Here is a 27873-nt window from a genome sequence, read left to right on the forward strand (position 1 = left end):
CAGTGAAGATGTTCAGTACTACAAGCCACAGAAACTTAGCAAAAAAAGAAGCACTAGGCAATATTTGTCCAAGAGAATTCACAATCTAATGAGAGGCAGATGCAGTTTCCTGGTGTCAAGGAAAAGTTTTCGGGGAATTATTGAAGCCAGACCATGAGATCCAACCTGGTTTGCATAAATGAATCCCATCTACACTTTGGGAAGTGATGTTTCATCACAACACACCTCCAAGTCCTCCTACCTTTCAGCAACAAGTTATTCTCCAGTTTCACTTGAAATGTACCTTTCCCTTGCCTGGTAACTATGTCTAGCACCTTACTACACAAAATGGAACTGCTCTCCAAGAACCCATCCCTGGTTCTAGAAGGGGCGTCCCACATTTCACCTGAGGAGGTGGAGAGAATTGGCAAGAGAAATCTTGTCTGCCCCTATCCCTATAACTGCTGTTACGGAAACCCCAAATCCCTACACTTCATCCAAGGGTAGCATTTTGGCTATTGCAATGAAAGTTTATTGAGCACCCATCCTATGTCATACCAATTTGCTCAGGAGCTGGGGGAGTATGAAGCCCTTTCACATTTTACCAGAGCACACAGGTCAACTGTAGACCTGCATTGTCTAGTACAGGGGCCATTTAGTCGTGTGTGGCTATTTAAATTTAAATTGGATAAAATTAAATAAACTAAAATTCAGTTCATCAGCTATATTAGCCATTTTCAAGTGCTCAATAGCCTCATGTGGTTGTTGGCTACTGTACTGGACAATGTAGATATGGAATATTTCCATCACTGCAGAAAGTTCCATTAGCAATGCTTTAGACATTATTACACAGCTGTAATCAGTTAGAGAATGCATCCATTTTAATGAGGGCAAAGAGCTAATTAGATCAACCAACCATAGACAAGGCAGTTGGTGAGGAAAATAATGGGTTTACTTGACGTTTTGGAGAACATTACAGGCAGTGAGTAATCTATACCATCCTCATTCAATCAATTCTCCGTATTCTTTGGAAGCTGCATTAACCCTTTTACCTCAAGGGAGTAATATTGCAGTACACACTGAATTAAGTTCTTGTGTCTACTTGTATACATGGATGGAACTGGATGCTACTGAAAAGAAATATCAATCTTATGTGCCCCCACCTCTCTCCTGCACCCCCCTTTCTCCCACTCAAACTTCCTTTGTTCAACTTGGCTTTCCATCAGTTTACTCCCACTCCCACTGCCCATGTCCCCAACCCAACAGCTAAGCACAGGTCAGCCACCAGAGAACTAGAAAACAAAACCCAGAAATACAAAGCATGTAGTCTAAGAATGGGACGAAAACAGTTCAGATACACACCTGAAAGAACTTTCTAGCCACCTAGACTAAAGAAAGCCAGTAGTGGGAAGGAGGAAGGGCAGGTGCTGAGCAGTTAGGAGAATGTGAGCTCAAGATATCCGCAAGCATTCACAGGAAGAGGCTCAGCCTTACCATTCTCTGGGGAGCACCTCGGACCCTGAGCTCAGCTTTCTTCTTCACTGATGTCTGTTGAAAACTGCCAAGTGGCAGCAAGTCATATTTATACCATCCATCATCCAAGTGGTAGTAACGTTTGCCACTCTGCTCAGCACCCCATCCAGCCCATGCCAGGGAGACGGTCCTCTTTCTCGGGACAAGGAGGCTCATAAACCACACACCCCCTCTCTGGGGAGCAGTAAGTAGGATACTTAAAGACATGGTGGTTTCGTAAAAGGGAAAGTTCCTGGACTATCGTGAATTTGCACTCAACCAACGTGAGCTCTCCCATGCATGTGGAATAACAGGTGAACATATCATCCTAGTTACATTTATCACATGGTACCCATGATGCTTTGGGAGGACCTGGGTCCTTGACTTGATTAACGAGGAAAGGATCCTGAGCACAGAAAATCATAGGCCAGCAGTTCCCAATCTGTCAGAAGAGGTTTGCATACTTGAAGGAAAAGCAATTCAACCTGGTGGCTGTGGATAGCACGTGGATCTGGACATTGACATGGAACTTGGAAAGAATAGCTATGGTGCTGGGAAGAATGGGAGGTGTAGCAGAAAGTATTGGTGCTCAAAAGCCATGTTCACTTCTTTGCTGATGGCAGAGCTCAGGGTTTGTCAGGGGCTCATAGCCTCCATGCCATGTGCTCAGAGGAGGAGCCCTCCCCAGTCCAAGGTTTTGGGGAAAGACAGCTCCTGTCCCTCCAGAGTGATGTCTGACTCCCAGTTGCCCTCCCTATGAAGCAGAGCTGATAACTCTTGGTGTTATTTTCTGTTCATTATACACATTTCTAAAACTGAGTTGCAGCTGTGTGCAAATAGAGAGCATGGCTCCAGCAGGATGTGGCTTCTCAGTATCAGGTGGCTCTGTCATCCACCTTACCCTTTGCTCTGTTACACAACCATTATGAGAAAAATCAGTGTACAGAAATGACTCACTCAGCAATTTCATGTGTGCAAAGTATGTTCTTTATTGTTATTGTTCTTTTCTTATGTGTCTTTTTTTTTTCACAAAATCACACAAAGGTACAATCTAAAGATGGTGAAAAACAAAGATTTTAGGTGTATAAGGACTTTCAATACATGCATACATCCATGTAATAACCACCCCCAAACAAGATACAGAACCTTGCCACCACCCCACATAATTCCCTCATGACCTGCCGCCAGGCAACACTGTTCTGCTTTCCAGTACCATAGATTCGTTTTATCTGTTCTTGAATTTTATTAAATGGAATCCTATGCATTCTTTGTGTCTGCTTTTTTTGGCTCAGGATAATGTTTTGGGGCTTTTCTCTTTGAGATTCTTCCACATTGCTGCATGCATTAGTAACTCATTCATTTTTTAAAACTTTATTAAAGTATGATTTACAAAAAATAAAATGTACCCATTTTAAGTGCACAATGAACTTAGACAAAATGATACACTCAGGTAACCACCTATAATCAGTATGTTCAACATTTACAGCACACCCCAAAAAATCCACTGTACCCCTTCCCAACCCCCAGCCCAAGGCCATCACCGAACCAGCTGTCATTACAGAGTAGATTTATCTTTTCCATGGGATCATTGGAGTTATACAGTATGTATTCTTATGTCTGGATTTTTTCAGCATGTCTCAGAGATTCACCCATGTTGTTGCTGTTGTTGTTGTATTAGTTCATTCCTTTTTATTGCTCTGTAATATTCCATCACATGAATGCATCATAATCTGTTTCCCATTCTCCTATTGATGGATGTCTGGGTTATTTCCAGTCTGGGGCTATTATGGATAAATCTGCCATATATATATTCTTATGCAAGTCTTTTTTTGTGAATATATATTTTCATTTCTTTTAGGTAATTATTTAAGAGTGAAGTTTCTGGGTCATAGAGAGGGTACCATGTTCTTTTGTCGTTGTTGTTGTTCTTTATTGTTTTTAAATCATTTTACTCCGACTCCATTTCCCCTTCCTTTTAGAATCTGACTCTTGATTTCCACTCAGGTCATGATCCCAAAGTTGTGGGATAGAGCCCCATGTCAGGCTCCGTGCTGAGCGTGGAGCCTGCTTGGGATTCTCTCTCCCTCTCCCTCTGCCCCACTCTCTAAAATGAAGAAGAAGAAGAAGATGAAGAAGACGAAGAAGAAGACAAAGAAGAAGACGAAGAAGAGGAAGGGAAAGGGGAAAGGGAAGGAGGAGGAGGAGGAGGAGGAAGAGGAGGAAGGGAAGGAGAAGAAGAAGGGTTGTCAAGGTTGGAAACTCTGGTCCCTCCAGGCACCCTAGGATCACCGTCTTTACTATGTCACCACCTCCCCAGAGCCCACAGAGCAGGGCACAGGGGTCCATTGCCTGCAAGACCCATAGACCTCTGATCCCTTTCCAATTTAGGGGCCTAACCACTATCTCTTCATTTCCTCCCAGACCCCACAAGCCTTCTTTCATCACCCTACCCCTCTGGGACACCCAGCTTTGTCTCCTCAATGCAGTTAGAACTTTCACAAAAGGCAAGGAGAACTGTTGACTTCAAATGATTTCTTCTTTCTGTCCTGCCTGCAAAAATCCTCAAGCAAAGAAGCCTAAAAGGCCTAGCCACCTTCACAGTGTGGGGGAAAAAGGGAATACAAAAGAAAAACACCAACAATTATTTCAAGAAATTATTGAGCCACCTTTTGAGCACCAGGGGGTGCCTTACATTCTCTATGATAGCTTTGCATGTTTGATTACCTGAGACTATAATCTGAACGTCCTCTGTACTTCATCCTCCCCCTTATTGGAGATTCTGCCAATTTGATCTGTGAGTTATTCAGGCTCACTGGGGTTACAAGGAACAGAGTCGTGCTCGCTCAAGTTGCATGGGTTTATGGAAGTTTATTCTAAGAATGGACCGTGAAGTAGAGGGGCTAGGTACTGAGGAGGCAGCCTCCTGGGCAATGCTGTGTCTCACCAGGACGATATCCCCAAGCAGACCACACAGATTCTTTGTCTTGCTGGGAGTTTAAACGTGACACTCAGCCGCAGAGGGCAAGGCCACTTTCCCACTAAAGGGAAAGCAGTAAACAGAACCCAGGAGTATGTGGGATCTCAAAGTAAGGCAAAACCATAAATAACACAAGTTATGAGTAGACCAAAACCATGTCTAAGCAGAAATAAAGTAACCTCTCCCTCCCACAGGCACTGCTTCTTTTCCTAAACAAGAATGGGGAAAGTATTCAAACTCTATAATAGTCAACAGTCCAAATGTTCACTGCTTGGTTGGTACTTGTTTCTACTGTTACCAATACTACCTCCTAGGCCAACCTCATTCGTCGTGAAACATCACAGAACCTGACGCTGGGAGTCTAGGAATGCCACTGGCTTGGAAAACATGGTTGGGGCAGAGCCACCCTTTGCAGATATGACATAGTAAACCTTGGTGCCTGGAGGTGCTATTCAGCTAGCACTGAGCGCCAGTCCCAAAGGCTTCTTCTACATGTGGTAACTGAGCCAGATAATGAGTGCCGGGGTATGTTTTTTTCATTTGTTAATCTTTGAATTTTATACTCTTTCATGGTTAATCTTTTAATTGTACACTTTAAAAATCTTTATGCATTTTTGCATTTTATAATTTTTTTAAGTAAAAAGTTCATAATTATTTTAATGTTTATTTTTGAGAGAGCAAGTGGGGGAGGGGCAAAGAGAGAAAAGGAAAGAGGATCTGATGTGGGGCTCAAACTCACAAACTGTGAAATCATGACCTGAGCTGGAGTCTGACACTCAACTGACTGAACCACCCAGGGGCCCCAAAAGTTCAAATTTTTTAATTTTTTAATGTTTTATTCATATCTGAGAAAGAGAGAGAGAGAGAGAGAGAGAGAGAGAGAGAGAAAGCACAAGCGGCAGAGAGGCAGAGAGAGAGAGGGAAACAATATGAAGCAGGCTCCAGGCTCTGAGCTGTCAACACAGAACCCAATGCCAGGCTCAAACTCACGAGTAGTGAGATCATGACCTGAGCTGAAGTCGGTTGCTTAACCGACTGAGCCACCCAAGCGCCCCAAAATTTCATAATTTTTAAAAAACCTATTTCCCGCCAGCTCTATTGGAGTAGCTCCATTCTGTTTCTCACAGAAGGTCGCAGGCTAGTAGAACAGTAATGAAGTTCCACTTATGACCTCCAACATTACATGGAGTCTCACCTTCGGAAGCACATGCCAGCCCTGCCGCATCCCACCCTACAATGTCCTGGGCTGTTTGGACTAGTGTGGGCAGGGCTGAAGGAAACTAACGAGGTAAGGGGCAGGACACTGGGGCTTGCGGTGGCCAGGAGCCACTACCACCCCCAGGCCTAATGGGTTGTAAAGGGAACTTAATCTGAATTTGTAATGTGAGAGTGGCTATGAGGCAGGAAGGGGCAAACATGGGCCATGGGTATAGGAAATTCAGATTGGTTTTGAGCAAGCCAAAGCTGTGAAATGGAGAAGAGATTAGCAGAGTCAATGGCCAGGTGGTTCAACCCCAGGACCAATGGGACTAGAAAGGGAGGTACTTTATTACCCTAATGGCAGAAGATCAACAAACTTCTGCATTTGAAGTGAAAACCAGAAAACTTGGTCTGTGTAGCTGAAGCTAGGTGCTTCCATTTCCCCAGGCCATATTCCAATTTCAGTGAAGCTCAGTTGTACAGCCATCCCTAGGTCAAGCTCTTCACTACCATGAGTAACCTCACAATTAATCTCACGACCAGAGATGGATTAAACTGAATACCCGGAAATTTCAACAAGGAATGTGTGCTACCAATATGAGAAAGACTATACCACCTCACTGAGAAATATAAAAGACATAGCTAAAAGATTTTCCTTAACTGAAGTTTTAAAAGATGTCATTTTTTCCCAAATTAATTTATATTACCACGATTGTAATCAACATCCCAAGGAGATTTGGAACTAAATTATTTTAAAGGTTACTTAAAGAATACATGAAAATACCAAATAAATATTTGAAAACAAAGAAAGGTGTATATATATATATATACACACAAATAAATAAATATACATATATATATATATATATAACATCTTATAAACCTGCAGTAATTAAGTATGATTGAGATACAAAAATCATCAAACATTATCAGTACATTAGAATAATTGCTCCAGAAAAAGACCAAACTCCATGTAAGAACTGAACACTTTCTTTAATGTTTATTTATTTTTGAGAGAGAGAGAGACAGAGAGAGACAAAGAGAATGTGCAGGGAAGGGGCAGAGAAGAGAGGGAGACACAGAATTCGAAGCAGGCTCCAGGTTCTGAGCTGTCAGCAGAGAGCTCGACTCAGGGCCTGAAATCACAAACCGTGAGATCATGACCTGAGCCAAAGTCAGATGCTTAATTGACTGAGCCACCCAGGTGCCCCAAGGATTGAACACTTTCTAAAGGAAGCATCCCAAATTATCAGGAAAAAATATTTTTAGATGTGTTAAGCTTTGTTGAGGTATGTTTAATAATTTAAATTCTTTTTTATATCATATAATTAGGTCAATTCATGGCTAACCATAAAATGGTAAGAAAACACATAAGGTTGTCAAATCTTTGGCCATGGGTGTAGTTTTTAAACCAAAAAACAGTGAGCTATGGGGCGTTGGATGGCTCAGTTGGTTAAGCATCCAGCTCTTGATTTCAGCTCAGGTCGTGATCTCATGGTTCATGGTATATAGTCCCATGTTGGGCTCTGTGCTGTTAGCTTGGGATTCTCTTTCTCCCTCTCCGTATGCCCCCGCTTACACATGGGCATTCTCTCTCTCGAAATAAATAAATAAACTTAAAAAAAAAAAAAACTTAAAAAAAAATAACCCTCAAAAATAATCCAAAGCATGGAAAAATTCTTTTGAACAAAAATATCTTTAGCAGTAATTTTGGAAACATCCAAAATATCTAACAAGAGAACTGTTGAGTACACTATGATATATGCACTCAAAAAAATATTATGAAACTAACTACATTTATTAATAGTTTTTTAAATGAAGAATATATATATTATTTACAAAAATTGGATAATACCATATACAATTATCTCCTATACATAGGAATGGATTGAAAGGAAACTAACATATATTAAAATGTTTTTTTCTAGTTTTATTGAGATATTATTGACATATAACATGTAAGATTAAGGTGTACAGTCTGATGATTTGACCCTTGAAAAACACGGAAGTTAGGGACACTGACCTACCACATAGTTGAAAATACATGAATAACTTTTGAGTCCCCAAAAACTTAACTGCTGATAGCCTACTGTTGACTAGACACCTTACCAATAACACCAACAGTTGATTAACACATATTGTATATGTATTATACACTGTATTCTTACAATAAAGTAAACAAGAGAAAAGAAAATATTGGAAAATCATAAGAGAAAATACATTTGTAATACTGTACTGTATAAAAAAAAACCCACATATAAATGGACCCATACAGTTTAAACTCGTGTTATTCAAAGATCAACTGCAGTATTTTTTTCACATGTGTTTATAAAATATTTAACTGTAGTGATGCTGTTAGCTGCCTATTCCAAGATAAAAGACCTTTGTTGAAATATAAAGTGTTTATAAAATATTTTAAGGACTCTGAAGAAGTTTTGTTTTCCTTGCTTAACTGTTAGATCTTACTAATAAAATCTGTATAGCTTTTAAACATATAACTGAAAAATTTAAACCAACAGGTGGGGTGGAAGAGAAAGTTGAGGTAAATCTCCCAGAATAAAAACAAAAAATATAAAGAGATGAATAATATTAAAGATAAGAAAATTAGAGAGTCAGAGCAAGTAGTCCACCATCCAAACCAGTAAGAGTGCTAGGAGGGAGCAAAAATACGGAGGTTACCAAATAAATAATGGGAAAAAATTGTTCTTTGAATTTAAGAATGTGAATCTCCAGATTCAAATAGTCCATCAAATATCTACCACAATGAATGAAACCAAATCCACACGGAATCACATCATGGAGACATTGCACAATATCATAACTAGGGAGAAGATCCCAAAGGAAAAACATAACTTACAACACAATTGGAGTCAGACTGGCATCAGACTTCTTTTTTTTTTTTTTTTTTTCCAACGTTTATTTATTTTTGGGATAGAGAGAGACAGAGCATGAACGGGGGAGGGACAGAGAGAGAGGGAGACACAGAATCAGAATCAGAAACAGGCTCCAGGGTCTGAGCCATCAGCCCAGAGCCTGACGCGGGGCTCAAACTCACGGACCGCGAGATCGTGACCTGGCTGAAGTCGGACGCTTAACCGACTGCGCCACCCAGGCACCCCAAGGCATCAGACTTCTTAACAGCATGTTGCAACTAGAAGGTGGAGGAGCAATGCCCTTAAAATTCTGAGGGAAGATAATTTCCACCCTAGAATTTCAACCCGGGAAAGGGGATAGATAATTCGAGAAGGATTTGATAAAGGGCTAAAACTACAGAGTGAGAAGAGATACCACAGTCTTAAAAACTCTGTGTTCCCATCCCGAAGTCCATGGAAGGAAGGAAGGTAGTGGTTACCAGGATTCAGAAAGAGAAGACTGTCTTGAGTAGATAAGTGACTTTCAATGGAGGGCCATAGCCTGCCGAGGCCCTAATGTTGTGATTGAGGGAATAAATACCTGTCTTCCCTTTCCATCCTCCCTAGAGATTGGTTGCCCTCCAGCAGAAACCTGAGGGCAAGGGAGCCAGCTGATGTAGTTCCTAAAGGTTGGCCTCCTGGGGACAGAGACCAGAGTGAAGGGTGGAGACTGACAGGTTCTGGAGAGACAATCAGAGAATATCTGTCACAGCAGCTGAACCACCAATCAATCAATTGTGATGACGGAGTAAAAACATTTTCTGAAATATGAAAACTCTCCTCCCATGTACCATGAGCTTCAGCAAAATGAGTTAACAAGGTAGGGAATACATGAGACCCAACCAAATGGTTCCAGCTAAGAAGCTTCAGAACAAAATGCTCATGCCTATAGAGCATCCAATACAGATTTTAGAGGAAGGATGGAAGGTGGAGAAGGAGGTCTCTAAGAAGGGGGGGTGAGGGGGGAAATGATAGATTTTTTTTTTCCACTGAGAGTTATTTAACTACAAGTTACTTAAATGTATGTAATTTCGACTCTCCTTTCATACTTGAAATCTTTTGGAACTGACAGATTTTATTTGTTGAAGCATTTGGAAGAATTGCTAGGCATTTGACTAATCTGTTGGAGGTGTTCAGAAAAAAAAACAATAACTACATTGAAAACTAAGAAAATGGGGGGGGGGTCATTATTAATCCAAGTAAAACAGAAGTTATAGAAAGAGTAATCATGAAGAAACCCTAAAAAGCCATCCAAAGATGCAAAAGATGACTTCTAGGAAAGAATCAGCATTTGAATGCTTGCCCTATTCTTGGAACTCATGGCCAATCAGTGTTAAATAGAGAAGCAGTGACATCCAAAAGAACCACAACCTTCTTTTACCAACAACATGTGCATCCACAAAAAGGAAATCAATCCAGGAGGCTAGTCTTCTCACCAGGAGCAGGCACAGAAGCTAACATCTTCTCCCTCCCCTCTCCCACACCAGGGGGATAAGTGCCAGTGGCAGAACAAGAGAACAGGACTTGAGGGCAAGTATTTCCTCCTACCTTCCCCAAAGCCACAAATTCAGCGTGTGCTGAAGGAGAGAAGAGGTTTGATCCAAGATTGGATTTTTAAAATGAATCTGAACTGAATCTTAGCAATAGAAAGAGGGACTTATAACAACCAGCCTGAAATATGATGGAAATAAATCACCAAGGAAGCTTTTTAACCAGAGGAAAAAAGAGGCTTGATGGGGAACAGAGGTAGCAATTTTTGAAAAACACCTCCCAATTTTTTTTTTACACGAGTACATTTGAGATTCCCTATTCAGACCAGTTACATAAATTAGAAAACTATCAGATGGTGGTAAGTGCTAGGCAGAGAATTAGAGCAGATGTAAAAAAAGAAAAGAAAAAAAGGAAAAAAAACCAGATGTGATATGATGGTGACTGTGTTGCTACCTTAGGATGAATGATCAGGGAAAGTCTCTGTGAGAGGCAACATTTAAGCTCAGTTCAGAATAAAGAAGCCAGTCAAAGGAATATGGAGGAGGTGAGTGCAGAGAAGGGAGAGTGGGCAATCTTCCCAGGAAGAAGCTACAGCTAGTGAGAATGCCTGAGCATGGTGTGTTTGACAAATAAAAATAGGCCCAGTATGGCTTGGGTGTAGTGGGCTAGGAGAATAGGACAAAATGAGACCAGAGAACCATGCAGGGGCCAGATGTGAGAGCTGACACTGATGACAGAGGAAGCAAACTGTACCCTCCCTGATGGCAGCAAGGCAAAGAGGCATGTTTCTTGTGGGCTGAGGAAGGGAGCCGAACAAGGGACACAACTCAAGATGTCTATCTGGAGAAGCAGGGCGCCTATGCCAGAGTTGACTACCAGAAGCTAAGACCTGGGAGGGACAGTGGTAAAGCCACTAGCCATAGAAGACATGACCCATGTCAAGGGACTTCTAGCCAAAGTCCTCAATGGGAATTGGCAAAGAGCCCACAGAAGCATTCAATGGAGAAACAGAATTGGTATTTGACATTGGCTGCACCCCAGAAGGCCCCAACTCTGATTACATTTGTACCAGGTTAATGAGTCTTTTTTTGCTCCCTTAAGTTGCACCCCTCCACTAATCCCAGAGGGCCCAGAGACAACTAGGGAGTGGGGGAGCAAAGCAGGACAACGAGGAACAGACCACACCCCATCCCCACAGTGGGTTCTCAGCCTGAAGTGGACTTGATGAAAGTAGAGGCTAGGAAAGAGAGATGAGGGAGGGAGATTTTTTTTTGGTTGTTATTATTTTGGTTCTTTTTTTACGTTTATTTATTTTGAAAGAGAGAGAGAGCAGGAGAGGACAAGCAGGGGTTGGGTAGAGAGGACAGACAGAACCCAAGCAGGCTCCTTGCCATCAGCGCCATCAGCACAGAGCCTGATGCAGGGCTGGAACTCACCAACTGCAAGATCGTGATCTGGGCTGAGACCAAGAGTCGGACGTTTAACCAACTGCACCACCCAGGTGCCCCGATGGAGGGAGCTTTAAAGGAAGTAAGACATTGACATTTTTGACATTAGACTAGACTGGAATTTTTATTACCTGAAAAAAATGAGTTACAGGGTGCCTGGGTGACTCAGTCTGTTAAACGTTGGACTCTTGATCTCTGCTCAGATCATGATCTCATGATTCATGAAATCAAGACCCATGTGGGGCTCTGCACTGACAGCGTGGAGCCTACTTAAGATTCTCTCTCCCTCTCTCCCTTTTTCTCATTCTCTCAAAATAAATAAACTTAAAATATATATATATATATAATTCCATAATTATTTAGGGTTCCCAGAAAAACTGAGGCCAGAGGATTCCTCCTACAGAGAAACCGATAACCAAAAACATCACAATGGATTTCTTGGAGCAGATGTTTTCTTCCTTTTGCTTGTTTGTATTTTTTTAATGTTTATTTTTGAGAGATAGCAAGAGACAGACAGACAGACCACAAGTGGGGGAGGGGCAGAGAGAGAGGGTGACACAGAATCTGAAGTAGGCTCCAGGCTCTGAACTGTCAGCACAGAGTCTGACGTGGGGCTTGAACTCATAAGCTATGAGATCATGACCTGAGCTGAATCGAACGCCCAACCAACTGAGCTACCCAGGCACCCTGTTTGTTTGTATTTTCTAATTTTTCTCTAATGGTATTGGTTTTTTAATTTTTTGACAGAGAAAGCATGCACATGCACGTGGGGGGGGAGGGGCAGAAGGAGAGAGAGAGAGAGAGAGAGAGGGAGAGAATCTTAAGCAGGCTCCACACTCAGCAGAGCCTGATGTAGGGCTTGGTCTCACCATGGTGAGATCACAACCTGAGCCGAAATCAAGAGTCAAACACTTAACTGACTGAGACACCCAGGCGCCCTTCTCTAATGATACTGGTTTAATGAAAGTTTTGTGTTTTATTTCCTAAAGAAGTTACTATATTTAGTTTGACAAATAGACTTCACAGTTCAAATGACATTTGAGATCATTATTGAAGATTGTTATTTTTGACAGGCAGCAGCAGCATGTGGAGGGTGCTGGTAGGGGATGTGGCCCAGAGCATGTGCCCAAGAAAGAAGGGTGTTCCATTAGGCTGGAGTGTAAATGTAGGGAATCGTGGTAGGTGAAACCAGAGGTTGTGCTAGAATTAGGTACCTTTGCGTGCAAGTAAACAAAATAAGTAATGGAGGGTTTCTGATAGGGGTAGAACCCAGAAAAACCTGACCAACCAACCAACCCTCAGAAAGAGGGGGCTCTGGGGGCACCCAGGTGCTAGGTTGGTTAAACATCCGACTTCGGCTCAGGTCACAATCTCATGGTTTGTGGGTTTGAGCCCCACATCGGGCTCTGTGCTGACAGCTCAGAGCTGGAGCCTGCTTCAGATTCTGTGTCTCCCTCTCTCTGCCCCTCCCCTGCTCACACTCTTTCTCTCAAGAATAAACATTAAAAAAAAGAAAGAAAAGAAAGAACGCCCTCTGCCACTACAATCATTTTAGCACCAGACCAAGTTTTAGAAATTCTTATAATCTTGTTACATTCTCCTTCACCCATCCTATTTTTGCCAAGTGATTCCTGTTTATTTTGCCTTTCAGTTTTTCCAAAGAAAGTAAACTGAATCTGTGTGGCTCATGCAAAGACCACAACTGAGCCAGGCAGGTAAAAGTAACTCTAAAAGGCAGAGGAGGTGAGAAAAAAAAAGAAAAGCCAGAAGCCTTTTCATGTTAACATTTTATTTAAACCAGTACAAGCACCATGCTTAACAGAAGACTGTCCAAAATAAACATGCAATATGAACTAGCAGAGACTGAAATCACAGCTTAAGAAGTTGTGCCAGTTGTTGATTTTGTTAAATGATGACAGGGAACTGTTAAAGTTCACAAAACTAAACCATTAATGTTTCAAGCCTCCTGAATGAGATTATATTGGACCATCTAGATCAGTGGGAACTGCCCTGGCAAGTTAGTGATCTCAAACAATATTCAAGTAATATACGTGTATGAACTATATTCCAAAAAGCAAGAAAACACAGTTTCTATCACAACCTTAACATAGTTGTTTTGAATATTAACAGGAACATGGTCACGGATTTGAAATGTCAAATGGCATAACAAGAAACAAATTTGTCAAGAATATTCAACTTGGGACCATTGATGTTAAGTGGCCTATAAGATTTACATTCTTCCAGAAATACAAAATGAGATTTGTCCAGAAATGTTTGAGACACTTCTTCACATAAGTTGTAAAGGCTCAAATTCTGTAGATTCCAGTATTATCAGTCTATTGAACAAACAGGGAAAGCAACTGTACTAAGAATATTTGAATTGATAGAATACAAGTTACTCTCTACTTCCACCAAATATCAGCATTTAAACTCTTATGAAAATATCTATTCATCACTAGTCCACATTATGGATTAATGACATTGCTCAGGTTTTAAAGGAGTCCAAACATTTTTTTAAGTATACCTTCCTTACTATCTATATACGTGGGGAATAAAGACAGCCAAATTTAATTTGGCAATAAACTCCTCTAACTGGAAATTTTTAGTTAAAGTGTCGGACCAAGATACAGTTTATGGCTACATGTGACTCCTGAAAATAGGAGATAAAAGGGGACAGAAAAGTGCTGACAGACATTTTGCTACAAAGATTATTTAGTAATGATAATAAAAAATTTAGCAACACCCTCTTAAACAAGAGTATGTTTAACTGCACTAGGCATTTGGTAAACTTTTTAGAAACAGACAATTTGAACATTTATTTTAGAAGTCAATTAAACAAAAACAGTCTAACAACCTTTCTCCTAACATGATTGCTTCAATACCAGAATGAAGTGAATACTACTCAAAATGACATTTTGGAATTTCAGCATAGTAACCTGAGAACAGTTTTCTTCATCTGTCAGTTATGCTGCCACAAAAACCATACTAAACACATGCTAGAATTACTAGTTGGCTCTATCGTTACATTGGATGCTATGCAGAACTTATTATGCAAGGCCAACAATTTCAAAACTAATGCTGACTTAGAAGACCATGAAGGAGGTTCCCAGGAAAAAAAGCTGATGCCAACAGGGAAAGATTAAGATATGAATGAGAATAGCTGCACCAGAAAGCTATGGAATGTAAAAACTGCAATTGTCAAATCTGGAGTTACTTTTTGAGAGAAGGCAGAAAAAGAGAGCAAATAGAAATATACTTGAAAAGAACAATGCAAAAGTTTGATTAGATGGAAGGAAATTTATATAAAAGTCTGAGAACACCCTGGAGCATACAATTTAGAAGTCTCCCTAGAGGACAGAGGGAGTAAAAACACATTCTACTGCTTCCCCAGTCTTACTTACTGTCTTGTAAAATACATGTTATAGACAAGGAATCAAACAAGGTCAAAAATGCATGATTTATCATAGCTCTTTGCCCCTGTTAGAGAACAGGGGAACTCAGTTCTGTTTATGGAGGTCAGTGAGGACTTTCAGTTTAAAAAAAAACAAAAACAGGCAAGACAAAAAAGGAACCTCATTAAAAAATACATTCTTGCAGCACTAGTTTCTCTTATTGCTGCAAACCAGGTGAAACGAAATCTCATTTCCTTCATTTAAAAACATTAAAAACACTCTTCATTCACTTGGGTTATATCTGCATTTCTACAGAATTAGAAGCATTATTCTCCAATATCAAAATAGCTGTTTAAAGAATTCATAAACTTCCTGGGTAAAGTTCTCTCTCTCTTTCTCTCTCTCTCTCCAGAAATTGGAATAGAGAATCTTTCCCATTCGATAACCAAAACAAATGCCCACTCTAGCACTTCCTCATCTCCAACTAACTTCCTATTGCTTCCTGTTTTTTAGATTAGTGAAGCCAAACAGCACTGGCAACAGAAGATTCAATATTGTGGAAATTCCAACTATCTTCACCTCTTTATTAAAGTTGGCACAGAAACCTCAACAAGAAAATGCAAAGAATGGATGAATGGAAAATATGCCATTAAAAAAATGCCTTTCTAGTTTTGAAATGACTAAGACATTCTTAATATAAGAATCTGCTCACCAAATTTTATTAGTCTTTAGAGTCTCAACACTGTCAAATTAAGTTCAACACTTACTTACATGTTGTTAAAGTACACTACATATTAGAATCCTTGCTTCATGCCAAAGATGCCAACAAGACTGACATACAGTTTAGAATATCTTCTGACATTTAGGATAGAAGATGCAATTTCTATTGATGTGTTAATGTTATTAACTCTGGCCAAGGTTTTAAGATAAATAATTTTTCCTATGGCACGAAACTAATCATAAATATACCCAAAGTTACAACTCCCAACTGCCATATATTCACCAATGCAAGCAGATAGTTGGAATTTTAAAAATATGAAGTTGATTTTATTACAAATTTCAGATAAACACATTTAGAAAATTGTTTTACTTGGACCCTTTACAAAAGTATTAATTTCACCAAATCTGGAATACTGGCAGTGTAAAAGTCTTAAACTAACTTTAAAGCTAACAAATCAAAGGCACAGTATTAACACACTTAAAGTAACTAGTGTTCACAGGACAACACTGAGAGGTGCTTTATAATTAAAGTGTTATCAACCTAGATCCAAAACTATCCAGCTATGACACAACCAGGAATGAAGCCCTTGATTAGTTCCAACCTATCAATTTCCAAGACTAAGATGCTATTTTCTATTAAGAAGAAAACCTAATAGTCATAACTATTATAACATCTAACTCCCAGACCTTAAGAATGAACAGCTGATGAACAAAGTTTCTGGACTTGATTAAAAAGATACAGGAAACCAGAGAAGGCATGAACTGATGAAAAATGTACTTGTAATGTAGATTATACTACAGTAAATTACTTTTCATGGCTCAAAATTGGGTCATTCAAGTCTTTTACCCCAAATTAATTTCAAAGATTTGACAAGTGATAATACGCTATTTTCATATATAAACTGCTAATATCCAGTATTTGTCAAAAGGAGGCAACTGTTGTCTATCACAATCTAATACCCACTTTCCAATAGTGTCTGTAAATAGTAACAAATTCTGAACCATAAGTTATAGAAATTAGTCACAAGAGTGCAAAAAGTCCCTGGAGAGAAGTAGTCCACCTAACAATTACAAATATAAGGAAACACTTTACAAAGTTTCATTACTATGAAGATGATTTCCCCTTTGTTCAAACTTTGAACAAACGAAGAATTTTTCTTTACTGCAGGAAACAAACTGTAAGTAACAGTGCATTTTTAGGCATAAGTATTTATGTCTGGTTCCAGTATGGTCAGGTTAATACATAAATACTTTAGAAACACAGAAGTTCACATTAGTGGAAAAATCCAAGTTTCTCACGTAACCATTCTTCAGTTAGGTCTTCGGTGTTTCTTATTTCAAATACCTTAAGAAAAAAACCTTATGTCATACTTTAACACTCTCAAAAAAAAAAAAAATATATATATATATGTATATATATATATGTGAGTGTTGAATATCAAATTCTCCTTCCTTTCATTCATGTTGGTCATGACTTATCTATGTAAATTAGACATACCTTTACTTTTTTTATTTTTTATTTTTTAAAGTAATCTACACTCAACATGGGGCTCGAACTTAACACCCGTGAGATCAAGAGTCACACGCTCTACCAACTGAGCCAGCCAGGTGCCCCAACCTTTACTTTTTTAAAATGCTAAGTACTAAGTTACCAAAGTTTAGCAATCAAGATGGCATAAAACCAAAACTCTCTTAAAAGCACAAATCTACAAATATTCTAAAAGAACAGTTCTGTACATCTTACCCACTAGAAGAGATACCCCAAGTATACACAACTAAAATCAATCAATTAGTTAGGAACCGGAAGAACATACACTGGTCTTCCATAGTTGGAGGAAATACAAGCTGTAGAATGTTTTGATAAGGACGGACTACAGGCCCACAGCCACAAATCTCTGTACACACACAGGCTGGGGAAGTATAATGGCTATAAAGAAACAATGTAATAGAGAAGAAAGGATGGGATTGAGGCCAGATGTGGGTTTGAATCCTAGCTCTGTCATTTACTATTATGCAACCTTGGGCCAGTCTTTCATCTTCTGAAACTCAATTTTCCCACCTACAGAACAGGAATATCACAGTGTCGTGGTGAGGATTCAATGTGATTATTTGTAAAAGTCACTTATAAATTGTAATGCCTTAATTCCAGCACTTTATGGTGTGTGTGAGATTAGAACAGAAATGAGGCTGTCCTTCCTAATCACCCACCCCTTAGATCAACTCCAGGGTGTTCCTATGGTACAAATGAGAAAAAGTAGGGTCTATAAGTTGGGGCTGTCAATGACAATCACATGGGCTAAAGGTAAAAGCAGGGGGGAATGAAAGACATCTCCCGATTTGATGATTAAACACCTAAGGAGAAAACACTGATGCTGTTCTTAAAATAAAACCTGAAAGGAAATGTTATTTAATATTATTTCAGTGATGTAACGGTTCATTTCAAAACCTTAAAAGTACACACTTTTACAACTCAAACTAATACATGGAAGTTAAATAAAGTTCGAGAACAGGTATCTCTCTTACCATTAAACTTCAAAAAATGCCATAAAACAATGGGGACAGTGGAGGCATAAGACAGTGTCTCATATAAAACAGAATGTTCTAGTTTCATAAAGCTAGTAAGTATTCTTAACAATTTAACTTTAGAGTTGGGAACAAGATAGTTAACTGCATAATGTGGAATTTGTTTCATTTAGGCTATGGTAAAGGGCTATGAGAAACTTCAATACTTACTTTTATCTACTAGAAACTACATTACGGAAGATAAAAAAAACTCTCAATAGATTGAATAGTTGCAGTGGCTTTTCTAAAGCTGCCTATATTTTGACTGTGATTCCTTCTAATTAACTTGTAATTTCCATTCAAAACACACACTTTGATTAATGACTTGTATCATTCTTTTTTCAAACAATAAAACTCTCTAAGTTCACTGCTCTGTTCTAAATAACTTTCACCTGCATAAAAAATACTTAACTCTTCAGATTACTTTAGCTATTGCTCTAAGGGAAAAATACTATCTCAATAAACAAGTAAAATACAAATACCACCTTGGTTAGTTCAGCTGTTTGGACTAACTTATTCTTACTCCCAGCATACATCATCTGTTGTTCAGGCTTACATCCTGGAAAAGAGATTAGTATAGACATGAGACTTAGAAATTTAAAAAGTGATGAGTTTTCACTTTTTACTTTCAAAAAATGACACATTTAGGATATTCTTATCCTATTGAGTTTACAAAAAACTTAGTCTCAGGGTGTATGGGTGTATTTCGAGAGTCTTACATTGCATATTGCCTGCACAAAGCCATAGCTAAATGACAAACAAGGCTGGTCAACAAAAATAAATGAGGCTACATCTCTGTAGATCTTTTACAACCTCGTAAATACTTAAGAACTTTTCAGCACTATTTTAATTTTGACATTAAATATCAAGGTCAATTTTATGGATGCCTAACATATATAGGTTTGGGGATGGTGATGGATCAGTGTGGGGAGATGCACCCTGGACAAAAGTTACTATTTTAAGTGCTAAGTAAAGGATACAAATAGTAAAGTTTAGAGTTCAGAGTTGTGGGCATAATGGTGACAGTACTGGGAATTCTGGTGATAATGGATATACCCTGAATAACAATAAGCCACCTTAATATCTAATGTAAGCTACTTTGAAACTATTCTCAAGATTATAGGCGTTATCATCAGTAACTATTATTTTACACATAAACACAAATATATATCATGATTATACATGAAGTTCATGTACTCACACACAAAACTAAAACAGAAAATGTATGCTGGTATTTTAAAATGTCACTACATTTCATATTCCTTAAATGTATGTATGATTTGACGGATGAATTACACTTCTAGAAATGTATCCTAAGAAAACAACTTCTTTCTAAGGATGAATTCATGTGCACATGCACACATACCTCTATTTAGGTTAAGTCAACACTTTACATCTTTAAAACAAGCATAAAATTTGTCTTATATAAAAATGGTTTAATTAGATCAGGACGAAATATACTATATAAAGGAATTCACTCACCAACAGGACTGGAGAAAATAAAGCACAGAGGATATGAAACTCTTCCATCATCATGTTGGTATTTATAACTATACACAATGAAGGTTTTTCTCAAGTTAAAGAAACTAAAATTATTGCTCTATTTGAGACAAGTATCTACCGACAAAGTTCTGAAAGAAATATACACCTGGGGAGCTAGTGAGTGGTAAATTTCTCTCTTATCCATTTGGGCCATACCTTTATTACCATTATCTTTCCATAAAAGTATACACGAGCCCCAAAGTTAAGTTATTAAATCACATTATCTCTCAAAAATATATTAAAAGTGTAGATTTAGTATGGAGGTTTTCTTTCTAAATTTTTATTGTAACCACATAATAGAAGGAATTTTTTAAAAAGGAAATAATTCATCCCACTAGTACATCAACTTCCCATTTTTCTTAGTCCAATATGTGCATACATTTTTTTTTTTAGAGAGACAGAGAGAGAGAGAGAGAGAGAGAAAGAGAGAGAGGAAACATAAGTGGGGGAGGGGTAGAGACCGTGGGGGACAGAGGATCCAAAGTGGGTTCTGGGCTGACAGCAGACAGCCTGATGCAGGGCTCAAACTCATGAACCCTGCTATCACGACCTGAGCTGAAGTTGGACACTTAACCAACTGAGCCACCTAGGTGCCCCCGTGCATACATATTTTGATTGTAATCATGGTGTAGGAGAAAATTTTGTAAAATATAGGTCTTTTAAAAATTGAACAAACCAACTTCGTAAATAAAATTCTGACCACTAAAGGAAACAAATCTTTTTAAAGCACCAAGAAAAGGATATCGAGGTTGTCGTTCAGGCAGTTCATCTTTAAGTTCATCCGGTGAAATGCCCTAGCACCACAAAGAAAAAAACTTTTTAAACATTTTCTTACCCATAATACCTTAAGTATATACCAAGTACCCATCTATTAACAGATATAACTTATACCAAGTACCCATTCTATTAACAGATATAACTTCATAACCATATCCCACAACATAAAATTTTAGGTTACTACATTGTATATAAGCTGAGATTCCTAAACCCTCAAGCCAATGAAAACCCACACCAGCCCACTCAGTTTAGTTCCACTTATTATCTAAATAGCCGTGTTCATGTTTCAGCTGTCAAGAAATTCTGAATAAGATAATAGGCCACTCCTCAAAGGAGCATCTGATTTGGAGAGAGAAAAAAGTTAATTTTTTTTCAGTCTAAATTAGTTACTTACTTTGACAAACTAAACGCTTAGGTTATAGCATTTTAGATTTTAATTACTGGCCGAACAAGTTAGAAGTTATAAAGTTAACTGAGTTTTTACTGGACGTGTAGCCCTATCTTCGACCACTTACTACATTGGTTTCATTAATGTTTTCAAGAATGTGATTAAATTAGCAAGACAATGTGCTACATAATAATTAGCACATGCTTTTCATGCATAATGAGCATGTATTTAGACTCATTTTACAAGGACACGTAACTAACACCGCATCTTTCAGGCAACAGTAATTGCTTAACTATAAAACTGTACTTAGCTGATTAAACAAACCTCAAGCTCTTCATCCAGTACCACCAGGCGTTTATCCTTATCAATCTTCACTAAAATAAAAATACAGTATAAGTAAACTGTGATTCTAATGTGACCTTGATCTACCCAACCCACAGAGTCTCAGTCCTTTTTCTGGCATCTAAAATTAAAACATTAAGAAACACAAACATAAAACTCATTTGCAGTTTAGTTTATGGTCTAATTAGCTAGCTGTGCTTTTCAAGCAGTCAGCATTTAAAGGCTTTTACCCACAATTCTCATCACCTAATTTGCTTATTTAGAATCTTACATCAACTCCTTACATTTCCTGTGTATCTGAAGAATTTTGTAACTCAAATGCAACTTCCTTGATAATAAAAAAAGGTCTGAAAGGGTGACTATAAAGGAGCGTGGTCTATGTAGCATGGTCAGAACTGCAAAGGAAAAGCGGACCAGGGGTTAGGATAGAACCACCACTAGATTTCCAGCTTCTCCAGAGTCCAGATTTCATAGCGCAGTATGATTATTCTGACAGGAAGAATTACCAAACAGCAGTGATATCTATATGCAAATATATGTAACATAACCTTAAGCCAAATTGAAAAATGTTTGGATAATCTATGCCTTTATACTTTTCCATTACTCTGAAATGTTGGCCAGTTTTCGTTTGTAATAACTTCATAGTAAATTCTGTAAGATACAGTAAGATCTGAAATAGCTTTATCTTTTGCAGCAAAATGGCACTGACATGAATGTTCACTTTTAAGAACTGTATGCCTACGTTGTAGTATTTATTTGTAATAGAACCAACATTCGTGACAAGTTGTCACTGCCTTGTTAATTCACATCTGCTGGATGCCTCTCTATTAAGCATAGTTATAGAGTTCTACACTGTTACCCCCCTGCCCTTCCTTCATCCTCCTAAATCATCACCCACATCTTAAATATTACTTAAGAATATAAAAGAAATCTGCATAACATCAGCTACAGCTCACAGCAGAAGAGGCTATATGCAAATCATTCTTTCCATTGTCAGAAGTTGGTAACACTTAAAAGTACTCTCCATGAAACTGGGGTTCAAGTCTAGAATTGAAATAAGGCCCCAAATCACTTTGAAGACAATGCTGAACATTTTACCATTTTAGGTGCAGGCAAAGGTTTCTGGCTGAGATTGAACGACCAGGAAATTTTTAGTCTCCTGAGAAGTTAAAGGATGGAGCTGGATGGGTCACTACCATGACCAGGTGACTAAGATCATCTTCTCCAGAGCTGTGTAGGCAGCTGAGGAGGGAGGCAGGACACTCCACCTCTGTTCTATGATAACAAATATTACTTATTTTCTAAAGTGATCTAAAAGCAAGGCGGAGGATTAAAACAGGAGGAGGCGGGGCGCCTGGGTGGCTCAGTCGGTTAAGCGGCTGACTTCGGCTCAGGTCATGATCTCGCAGTCCGTGAGTTCGAGCCCTGCGTCGGGCTCTGTGCTGACAGCTCAGAGCCTGGAGCCTGTTTCAGATTCTGTGTCTCCCTCTCTCTGACCCTCCCCCATTCATGCTCTCTCTGTCTCAAAAATAAATAAACGTTAAAAATAAATAAATAAAATAAAACAGGAGGAGGCATATTATTTCCTAAAGTCTCAGTTTATTCAATGTAGCTATAAGATAAAAATCAACAAAGACCATGTAACTGAGGCAATCACTTTTAGCTTACTTATGATGGCAGCATTGTTCGTTTCTTTGCGAAAACGAAACTTTCTCAGCTTTTCCACTAAATCTTCAGCAACATCACAAACCACCAAAGACTCACTCTAGAAACGAAAAAAAAAAAATGTATAAAATGCCATGACTTCAATACATGTACATGTGAAAGTTATAAAACTTAATACCTTTAAAAACATACTGACATCTACATGTCACAATTAAGTGAACTAACATGAAACACCTGAACACTTAGAGCTTTTAAATCTACCAACCTTTATCTACATTAATCATACACATTTGCTCATCTAATGTGTAGGCTATGCCTTAACTTTCTCTTTGGCTAATAAATGTCTCAAAGAACTAGATATAATAATGTGCAATTTCATCAGAACCAGAGAAGGGAAGAATACAGGAAAAGTCAAGGATCACTGCTGTTAGAAAATACATTTTTGCACTATGCAGGAAGAACAGGAAAAATCATCTTTATTGTACTTAGAATTAATAAGACCTTGGTTCATTTTTGTGTCTCGCAGCTGTGAAAAAATACAAATAAACAAAAGTAAGAAAAGTAAGTCACAAGAGTAAATACCAATACCATTTTATATCTTAACTAAATTACTGTGGGGATTAAAAAAAGAAGTTATTAAGAATTATGAAAGCGGGGCACCTGACTGGCTCAGTCTGCAGAGCATGCAGCTCATCTCAGGGTCTTGAGTCTGAACCTCACATTGGGTGTAGAGAATTATGAATTCTTAAAAAAAAAAAGAATTATGAAAGCAAAACTAGATGAAACAAATATAAACTATACTAAAAGAACCTTTTACAATTATGAAAAAATGTTAGAGATTCTTCTCCAGAAATCTGGCAAGGAAATGACCTAAAGCACTCTTCTTTTAGTAATGCAAATGTATTACTGATTGAAAGCACAAGGACAGAAATCTTTTTTTTCCCCTTTCTTAATGTGTAAAACTTTGAACACATAGAAAAGGAGAGAGAATAGTATAGTGGAACCCTATGCACCTATATCAGTTTCAAACATTATCAACACACAGTCTATCTTATTGCATCAAAACCCTCCATACTGCCCCCCATGGAAGTCACACAGCAAAGGCCCAAAGTCATTTCAACTGTATATATTTTAGTACGTATCATTAAAATGACAGTATGTGCCATTAAGAATACAAGGATAATAACAATATCTCACCTTAAAAAACCTAACCATAATTCCAGTCTCAAATAATCAAATAGAATTCGAATTCCCCACGTTGTTTTTCCCCCCGCAACAGGTCTGATTGAGTCAGGTACCAAAAGAAGGTCCAACATTCTTTGATCTTTTCAAACATGTTTCCCTCTCCTTCAACAAAATTAGAACATTTCAGAGACCAATGCTAAATACATGTCTCATTATAACCCAAAAAGTTGAAGGCTTCCAATTTTAAGTTAAAATACAAATTTAATAAAAGCCTACTTTTTTGACCCCAGGTTGGGTAAATGAGGGCATAAGTTAAATCAGAAATAGGTATTATTTTAAATTGTCCTTTAATTCAGACCACAGGATATGCTATTTACAATTAGAAAAGATATCCCGTCAATAGGTATTGTCCAATAAATAAGGTCCTATCCAATAAATAAGGAGTCAAGTGCATGCATCCTATTAGTTCTCCTTAGAAAAAGAGATGTTAAGTCATAAGGAGCTTCCTGAAGGTAGTATTCAACCATAGTCTATTTTCAAGAAAAATACAGAAGTCAAAAAGTTAGAATTTCCATTCTCTCTTCAACCAAGGGTAGAACCCATTAGCGAAACTAATAAATATTTTAGATTCTTGTTTAGGCAAAGACCACAACTTATCACAAAAGTCTTACCTTCCAGCTCTGACACTCAGAGCTGCTTGTGCAATCCTGACATTCTGAGGATCAGAAACCAAATGAAAATCATGCTGTGGTTTGATTTACAGAGCTTGTTTTGGCATTTTCACCCCTCCCAATACCATAATAAGGCCAAAAATTCCTTCCTACAAGAAAAGGGATGCAGGCTCAGTCAATTCTAATTGCTTACAGTTAGCAGAAGCATTTAAGAGTAAGTATAACACCCTGCAAACAACTCTATGTGGGTAAATATCAATATACAATTAAGTGGAGTGTTGAGCTTGATTGTTCACTTATTGGTTTCTCCATGTAAGAAACATTAGTGAGTGTAAGCACCACGGTAAGTGCTAGGAATACAATCATATAAAATAAATAAATAAATAATATGGGCTTGCCCTCAGGGAGCTTCTATTACAGTCTAGTAGAAGACAGACCTACATCAAAAGGATCAGGTAAGGGGGCGCCTGGGTGGCTCAGTCGGTTAAGGGTCCGACTTCAGCTCAGGTCATGATCTCACGGTCCGTGAGTTCAAGCCCTGCGTCAGGCTCTGGGCTGACAGCTCAGAGCCTGGAGCTTGTTTCCAATTCTGTGTCTCCCTCTCTCTCTGACCCTCCCCCGTTCATGCTCTGTCTCTCTCTGTCTCAAAAATAAATAAACGTTAAAAAAAAAATTAAAAAAAAAAAAAAAAGAAAAGGATCAGGTAAGAAAATGTGTATTTGTTTGTACCTGTAGTAAGAACTAGACAAGAGAGACACAAGCTGCTATGAGAACTTAGGACCAGGGAAGAACACTATGGTCACAAAAGATTTGCCTGAAAAAGGTATCTGAAGGACCAAAAATGCCTATGCAGAAACCCTTTGATTAAAGTGATCATGGTACATGTAAGATAATGAAAGGCCAGTATGACTCTAGGACAGAGAATGAGCAGGAACATGGTATAAGAAGAAGTTGGTAGGGACTGGACCACATAGGGCCTCGTGGGTCATATTTTGGTCTTTATCCTATGAGCAAAGGGAAGTCACTAAGGAGTTTTAAGCAGAGAGGTAATGGGAAACATGATCAGATTTGCATGCAGGAAACAGAGTGCCAAGATGAATAGAGCAAGACTAGTTACTTGGCAAGACTAGTCCAAGTGAGAGATGAAAAGTAGCTTAAATTGATGAGGAACAAGAGAAGTAGGGAAATACTGCTAAGAACAGTTAACACATTATTAAACACTGTGAGAGAAACATGGTGCTATGCTCTTTACATGCACTTCCCCTCATGCTCAAAATAATCCCTTAGGATGAGTTTGTTTTATTATTCTCATTTTGCACAAAACTAAGGTTTGGAGAGGTTAAGTTCCTTCCCCAAAGTTAACACAACTAGTGAAGCCTGATCTCTAGACACTCTCTTAACCACTACAAAGGAGCTAATGCCAGACTGGATATTGGAGGGGTGACTTAGGAAAAAGAGTTGCCGAGATAACTCCAAACTTCTCACTTGTGTAACAGACTAAATTATACCTTTCACTGAGTTGAGGAACACTGAGGAAAAACCAGGTTTGCAACAAAAGAGAATGAGTGCTACTCTGGACAAACTGAGGTGGCTTTGAAGCACCCAAGTGGGGCAAAGCTTCCTAGAAGGTAACTAAATAGTGGGAAATATAGATCTGGACTGGATCTCAGAAGCAAATGTGATACAAATTCACAAGTCATCTGCTTATAGGTAGGAGGTAATTGAAACTATGAATGTAAGAAAAGATGGATAAAGAAAAAAAAAAAAAAACCAGAATGGAAACCAAGCATTAGACTGGAGCCTAGAACACCTCCATGTGATGTCCAGGGAAGAACAGTCTGCATGGGACACATATGGACCAACAGTAAAAGAGAAAAACAAGAAGTCAAGGGGAAAGTCTGGGGAAAGCGAAAGCTCCAAAAAGGGGAGAGTAAACTGTCCAGAATGCAGATGAAAGGTCAGTTAAGATGAGAATTCAAGAGTCCCTTGTATTTGGTGACCATGACAAGATCTATTCGAAGGAGATGGGTTGAGAAATGAGTGACAGGTCAGACATAGGGCAGTGGGGAGCTGTGTTTTGTTTCTAATTAAAGAAACGAGCATATTTGAGCATATTTAAACACCCAATAGGAAAGATCCAGAAAAATCCTTGTTAGGCAATTGAGTTAATTCTCCACTTTATTTTCAAGCATGGGGTTCAACCCATTCGAGGACGGAAGCTAAAGCCCCCAGAACAAACAAAACTAAAGCATCTGACAGGCACTTTAAGGCTAAAGCATCAAAGCCTTGGGTCAAAGGTTTCCAGCTGCCCTGACTCAAGGAAAGCAAGGATACGGAGAAATCCCGAGCGGCAGGCCAAGGAAGGAGGAGACAGAAGCTAAGGCGAGGCCGAGAGAATGGAATCTGAATTTCCGAATCCTCCCTGAAAAGGCCGCCAGGCGGAAGGTGCTCAGCGCCGGTCTGCCCCTCAGGCCTGGCCCGGGCCCTGGCAAGAAATCGGCGTTTAGGGGAGCCCTTCGCTGAGCCAGACCTCCAGCCCCCTCCGACCCTGCAGTTCAGGAGCTGGCACTCTCCATCCAGAAGGACCCAGGCGAGGGTGACCCAACCCTACTACTGGCCGCACCCCAGTCCCAGGATCCGCTGGGCGGGTCGACCCCAGGCCCGGCCGGAGGATGCTGCCTTCAGGCCGGGTGGAAGCGGCTGCGGGCAGAGGCCAAGTCTCTGGCTGTGGGCACGCGCCAGCAGCCGGGGCGGAGGCGGCAGCCGACCCACCCCAGGCGCTGCCCGCAGAGCCTGGCTCCGGCAAACAGGAGAGCCAGGCTGGCTGGCCCGGCCCTCCGGCCCCCGCCCTCCCCGGCGGCAACTCACCATTTTCCTTCCGGCCGTCAGCAGCCTCTCACCTTCCCTGGGGCCCCTTTAAGAATGGCACGACGACCTCCTCCCTTCCTGCCCCGGCGCCTGGCAGAGTCTCCCCCACCCATCAACGCGGCCGGGGCGGGCCGGCACGTGACGGCGGACGGCGGGAGGCGCGGCTCAAAATTAGCCGGAACGCGAGCGCCCGCCTGCTGCAGCTCCTGCTCCTGGGAAGGGAGGTTCTGTCTCACTGGGAG

At 39.5% G+C, this 27873-nt stretch overlaps 1 protein-coding gene across 3 annotated transcripts; it reads right to left on the reverse strand.

The window, feature by feature from the left end:
* Positions 1 to 2455: 2455 nt before the first annotated feature.
* GMFB (glia maturation factor beta) lies at positions 2456 to 27789 on the reverse strand. 3 transcript variants are annotated; one of them, XM_053224468.1, is made up of 8 exons: positions 27632 to 27789; positions 22911 to 23007; positions 21225 to 21274; positions 20479 to 20529; positions 19676 to 19760; positions 18679 to 18752; positions 11508 to 11590; positions 2456 to 6804 (listed from the first exon to the last, which is right to left on the reverse strand). In XM_053224468.1, the coding sequence occupies exons 1-7, from the start codon at positions 27632 to 27634 to the stop codon at positions 11552 to 11554; spliced, it is 399 nt and encodes a 132-aa protein (XP_053080443.1). In that variant the 5' UTR covers positions 27635 to 27789; the 3' UTR covers positions 2456 to 6804; positions 11508 to 11551. The 3 variants fall into 3 exon arrangements, with proteins under 3 accessions (XP_053080443.1, XP_053080444.1, XP_014938039.1); XM_053224469.1 differs by lacking the exons at positions 2456 to 6804; positions 11508 to 11590 and adding an exon at positions 13289 to 13855; XM_015082553.3 differs by lacking the exons at positions 2456 to 6804; positions 11508 to 11590 and adding an exon at positions 13289 to 16976 and having other exon boundaries at positions 19676 to 19758; positions 20480 to 20529; positions 27632 to 27788.
* Between the last annotated feature and the right edge of the window lie 84 nt (positions 27790 to 27873).

This window comes from Acinonyx jubatus, chromosome B3 (genome assembly GCF_027475565.1).
Source record: "Acinonyx jubatus isolate Ajub_Pintada_27869175 chromosome B3, VMU_Ajub_asm_v1.0, whole genome shotgun sequence".
In the NCBI taxonomy this organism is placed as follows: Eukaryota; Metazoa; Chordata; class Mammalia; order Carnivora; family Felidae; genus Acinonyx; species Acinonyx jubatus.

Coding starts and splice junctions, on each gene's coding strand:
- GMFB (XM_015082553.3), bottom strand. Junction 21,275..22,910: donor GAACAATGCTGCCATCATAA/GTAAGCTAAAAG, acceptor TTTTTATTTTAG/TGAAGATTGATAAGGATAAA. Junction 19,759..20,479: donor CTGCCTGAACGACAACCTCG/ATATCCTTTTCT, acceptor CTTGAGAAAAAC/CTTCATTGTGTATAGTTATA.